The 6,040-nt window shown below is 37.6% G+C and overlaps 1 protein-coding gene across 1 annotated transcript; it reads right to left on the bottom strand.

The window, feature by feature from the left end:
* Positions 1-357: 357 nt before the first annotated feature.
* On the bottom strand, positions 358-3,595 carry LOC106871239 (heterogeneous nuclear ribonucleoprotein K-like). Its single transcript, XM_014917592.3, has one exon. The coding sequence runs from the start codon at positions 1,518-1,520 to the stop codon at positions 441-443; it is 1,080 nt and encodes a 359-aa protein (XP_014773078.1). The 5' UTR covers positions 1,521-3,595; the 3' UTR covers positions 358-440.
* Positions 3,596-6,040: the final 2,445 nt, after the last annotated feature.

Consider the following 6,040-nt stretch of genomic DNA (forward strand, 5'->3'; position numbering starts at 1 on the left):
GAAGATGTTTGTATTATATATTGTTAAATGATATTCATGTGTAAATATATGCATACATGGATATATATGTGTGTATGTATGTGTTTGTGTGTATGTATGTATACACATAGATATTCATACACGTGATTGTGTATGAAAACATATACATGTAGTTCAAGTTTATCTACAACACTGCCATAGTGAAATGGTATAAAATAGTGATGAAATGGCAGAAAACTATTTTAAGTTCACACAGGGATTTTTTTTTTTCAATAACAGAATGTTGTATTTGCTCCATAAAGAATTCTCTTTGAAATTTTTCTCCGCAACATTTTTTTTTTTTAACTTTTTTGAAATTTTTCTTCTTTCTGTAATCTATATCAAACTTTCACAACCAATCACCAGAAAATAATGATGAGCCAGGACAGTTCATGAAATGAGGGGGAAAACAAAACTGGTAATTAGTTATGACCTCTGCCAAAAAGCATGCTCTGTTGATTCGGCATCCCTCCGCTATTCAGTCTGTTTTGCGAGTAGTTTTGCACACCAAAGTTCTGCTGGTTTCCGCCGTAATAATTTGGTTGGTTGTCATTTCGTCCACCCATTCCACCACTACATCGAGAGGAAGGCCCACCTCCCATGCTACCATTCATTACACCTACTGGATTTCGCATGAGACTGTTTACGGCATTTCCGCGCATTCCAATATTATTGCGGCAATTTGCATTACCCAGTAAACTAGGAAGTCCACTGGTTCCTCCACCTCCTCGGTTCATTCCATTACCACCGCCACCACCTCCACCTCCGTTACCGCCACTCATCATGGACCTCCCTCTTATCTGTTGTCCCATTAATGGTGCTGCGGAATTCCCACGCATAGAGGAAACACCTCGAGGAAACCGGCCACGTCCTCCCTCAGTAAATGTGAAACCACCGTAATCGTTGGCATAAAACTCTTCAAAATTGTGAGGATCGTAAGGTTCAATGACGCCTTTCGGAGGTGCAGCCTCCAGGAGCTGATAGATATGTCTTATACAGTCTGTGACCACAGGTGGATGTCCAGACATCGCAACAACGCGATCTGTAGACTGGGGACAGCATAATGAGTAAATTTTGATATTGGCACCGGTTTTTTCGCGCAATTCTTTAACTTTAAAGCCAGCTCTGCCAATTATACAACCAGCTTGACTCTGATGAACCAAAATTCGCACTTCGCAATCAAAATCCTGACCGTTTTTGTATTGTTTATATTCTTCCAATGAGGGAATGATATCCAACAAACATTCCAGGGCAGTTTCGAGGTCAGTACTGACGGTTAGGATTCTTTCCGGTCCCGAACAATCGGGGACTGTGATATTTGCTTTGAAGTCGTTTCTTAGTCTTTTAATGTTGTTACCACCTTTGCCTATGATGGCACCGGCATTTTTACTCTGGAGTAAAACACGGACATCGATCCGTGTTTTACTTCCACGTGGTCTCTTCATAGCAGAGCAATCAACGTCTTCGAGAGGTCGTTTTGTCAGACCTTCTTTGTTTTCCATATCTCCAACACAAAAAATTATATATCCAAGTTACCGCTGACAACGGAGTGTAATATTTTGAGGGTTGCTGATTAATAACAATTTAAGGAAATATGATATAGGACAAAGAAAAAAAAAACAAAATAAAGCAAAGCAATTTAAATAAAATATTTGACTCTGGGAAGAAATAGTAACTGTTGAAATCGGTTGAGGGGGAGAGGAAGTAAAAATGTAAAAATATGTATTGTGATAAAGTGATGTGGTTGTTATTTGAAATAAAGCAGTAAAGTTAAAGAGATGTAGGAGCGGAAGGTGTGTTCCTTCTTCTTTGATTATTGGTTTTCAAAATAATTACACAGAAATTAAAACAAAATAGAGTCTTGGTAGTGGGGTAAAATAGTGAAAGAGGAATTAGTTTTTTGAATTTTCAAAACACGTTATCTGTAAAAAGTGAATGCAGAATTGTCAGAAATAGACGTTTAAATTTGTTTGGTATAACAGGATTATTTTGAAGGTTCATAAATAACGTGACGCGTGATTAAAGACGCCAGAAATACCTGTAAGTCAGTTGACAACGGCAGCAATAAACAGAAAAAGCGAATCTGTCAACAAAAAAGCCAGGATTCGTTAAGATGGCCGCCAAACAGGCAGCTTTTCTACCTCCAGTATTAGAGATGCTTATGTTACTCCCCACACGTTGACACCACCACAAGCTTGGCACAGCACACAACCCTCTATGCTACACATAACATTGCACACAGCATTTAGATTAAACTTTAGGTTGCACACGTTTATATTACATACTTAATATTGCATACATTTATATATTACAGACTTTACACTGCACATAGCATATATATATATATATATATATATATATATATATCATAAACTTTACACTGTATACAACATTTATATTACAGATTTATATTGCAGACATCGTATAACATACATATTACCAGGATATATATCACCTGTGTTGCTAACTGCATAAAATTAATATATACAGTAGTTTGTGCACTCACTCAAAATATACCTATAGCTTTCATGTGTTAAAAATATAATTTACAGTACAATCGAAACAATCGTTTATAAGCATTTTTTTAATGCTGGATAATATCAAAATTATTTTTTTCTGCGATTTAAAAAGAAAAAATCTTTCTCACTCTTAATTTGTTTTTATCAGAATATAATACGAAATAATTTTTAAAAGTAAATAAAGATATTTTCATTTTTTTTAAGTATATTATTTTGTTGCATGCAGTTTATAAACAAGAAATTAAAAAGGACTTTTATGTCAGTCAAGGAAACAAATCACCCACCATTTTATTATTTATTTTGAAAAGCGTTTTACGATGAGAAAAACAAAATAATAGTAAATAAATCGCTGTTTCTAACAGGGGAAACGGTTTTTCACAAACGTAACAGGTAGAGTTATAGAAATATAGGCATTCTTTCGATATATATTCTATTTTGTGATCATGATATAATGCCACTGACTGGATTCGAAACTTTATACATAGCCATTGACCACACGGCTTGGCAACCACACCCCATTTTTATATTTTTTAAAATTCTTTCGTTTCGTTTCGGAATTCCATTTCTGAATTTTGCTTGTTGCGCTCGAAAGGACGAGTTTCCCACTGAACTGTATCAACACAAACATAAATTCACATTCACTTACACGTGAATGAAAGAAAAGACAAAGATTAAATACAAGTGGTGTGAAATATAAAAATAGATAATTTTACATACTTATTCATGTAACTACAAGGTTAAATACTAATAGACGTGCGTCTCTCTCTAATATAGCTGATTGAGAATTTTTTCCTGCACGATGTTACCCAATCCGTAGTTGACAAGAAGTATGTGACTAACAGTCGTATTTTTCTTTGCTTTAAGAGATTTTAAAATGCTATAACATTTTCAAAATATCTTTGGCACAGCCCAATTATTTGTCCAATTATTGCTCGCAAACTTTGAGAGATTGCATCTTTGATCTTGAAAATTGCATTTAAAAAAGTATGTTTTTATAGATTTCAATCTGATGTCAGAGCAAAGTGCGCGACCTGGGGGACAACCAAGCGTACATGCACACACACAAAAATCTAAACACACACACACACACACATATATTAAGTAATAATCGGTGGAAGTTACAGAGGGATTGAAGGGCCGAGAGCTTCGTGTATTAGCACTTACCAAACTGGTTTTTTAATTGAATTTGAAACCAGTTTGATAAGTGCCAATGCTCGAAACTCTCGGCCCTTGAGTCACTGTTACTTCTGCCGATTATTAATAATTCATATATGATGGAATCTCGCGTCGAAAACGATGTATGAGTTCAGTTTTTTTTTTTTTGAGCAACCTGCAAAAAGATTTGTTTGTAGAGATAAAATGTTTGTGTTGTGCATTAGCTCTCTCTCTCTCTCTTTCCATTGTATCGACTTTGCCGGAACAGGGGCTCCGTGTATCATAGGTCAGGTGTCAAAGTGATTGCAGAGCAATGGGCGATAAATGCTCAAGAACGCAACGCACCATCCAGCCTAGGAATCGAAACCCCGATCGCATGAGCAACTACCCTAACAACTAAGCCATGCACCCTCAGCAACTTGTTAAGGGCCACTGACCAAATTTGTGGTTGGTGCAAAGTCCCTTTTCGACTTAAGGTGACATGGTAGTGGAATAGTGTAGCTGACAAGGTTATTAGAGAGAAGAAAAGAGCCTGGAAGGACTAGAAGTGTGGTGGTAACAGGGAACTGTATCAGACAGCCAGAAGGGAAGCTAGGAGATGGGTATATTTAGCCAGGGGAGGAGCAGTAAAGAAGCTTGCAAATATTCTGCAGCATGAGGACCAGAGGCTCGAAGTGTTTCAGATTGCAAAACAGTGTGTGAGCAAAAATTGTGGTGACATAGGAGAGAAGTGTGACCACATAGATGATGGTTCGCTTGCAGTTAATGATTCTGCAAAGAAAGAGGTTTGGAAATGCCATTATGGAAGGCTACTAAATATAGAGAATGCATGCGAAAAGGTGAGTCTGCCTAATGTAGACCCAACTGAGGGACCAGCTATCTGAATCAACAGTAGCTTGGTAGATAAAGCAATTAAAGATATGAAGACAGGGAAAGCCCCCCCCCCCCCAGCTCATCAAGAATCAATGCTGAGATGATTAGAATATCTCGCAGAGTGGAATATGGCCTCAGAATTTTTGCATAAACTGGCATTGCAAGCAAAGTTGGTACAGAAACATCTGTAACATATAAAAAAAGGGTTAAAGAATTTTCTTTATCTTCTTTCCATTGGATTATTTACTCTTTGCCAAACCCACTTTATGGTGTGAATTGGATTTTCTACACCTGAGGATTTCCAGCTTTGGCCTGGAACCCGACTGTGTTGATAGCTCAGTATTTGGGTTGAGTGCTTCTCTGGAAATACCCCAACTTTACACCCTAGCAGGACCTTATATATATCTATATGAATATGAATATTCAATGCATTTTCTGTTTCATCTCCATCATGTAGCATCCGTTTTCCATGCTGACAATGGTTAGACAGTTTAACTGGGATAGGTAAGCTGGAGAGCTGTACCAGGATCCAATCTGCTTTGTCTTGATTTCCCCAGCTGGATGCCCACCACTCCAAGAGTGTAGTGGGTGTCTTTTACATGGCATCAACACTGGCCATGACTACGATTTCACTTGGCTCGATGCGTCTTTTCAAGCACAGCAAATTACTCAAGGTCACAATCACCTGTTCTCACCTTTGTGAGACCCTACATCAACAGATCATGCTTCACCATCTTGTCCCATGTCTTCCTGGGTCTACTTCTTCCACAGGTACCCACCACGCTTGAAGATTGGCACTTCTTTACATAGTTATCCTCGTCCATATGCATCACATGACCACACCAGTGCAGTCGTCTCCCCTGCACACTGCATCTGATATCTCTCATGTCCAATTTTCATCTCATGATGCTTACACTCTGTCATACATAAAGAAACAGTGACAGCATGACAGCAATGTCTGTTGCTACAAACATTGTATGCTGTCACACATACACTCACAATGGTCTGTATGAGTGTGTAGTAGAATGTGGAGGTTTTTTTATGGCTCTTCTGTCCTAAAATTACTTCCAGCGGTGTATATTTCGTTTGTCACTGTTATTTATGACATATTTCATCTCAGTTACGTTTGTATGAATAAACAAATGTATCTGAAGCACGTTTACTTCATGGCACCACCATAATCTTTCGTGCATTTCTACTGCTTTCAGTTTTTTTTTCCTGTTTTTCAGCTACTATTTTCGGAAATACTTTTTTGCCCCCTCTCCCTCCAATTTCTTCATTTTGCACTTTTTTCCGTAACTCTAACCCTAAAACCCTAACCCCCTAAAGCTAAAACCAGTACAAACGCATGAACAATGTCATAAATAACAGTGACAAACGAAATATACACCGCTGATAGTTGTTGTTGAGAAACAACGGCAGTAATTTTATTCAGCTGAATACACGTCATTGATTGGTTGAAATATGACAACTTT

The sequence above is a fragment of the Octopus bimaculoides genome, chromosome 9, assembly GCF_046866305.1.
Source record: "Octopus bimaculoides isolate indiv1 chromosome 9, ASM4686630v1, whole genome shotgun sequence".
NCBI classification, from domain to species: domain Eukaryota; kingdom Metazoa; phylum Mollusca; class Cephalopoda; order Octopoda; family Octopodidae; genus Octopus; species Octopus bimaculoides.

Coding starts and splice junctions, on each gene's coding strand:
- LOC106871239 (XM_014917592.3), bottom strand. CDS start 1,520: ATGGAAAACAAAGAAGGTCTGACAAAACGACCTCTCGAAGACGTTGAT.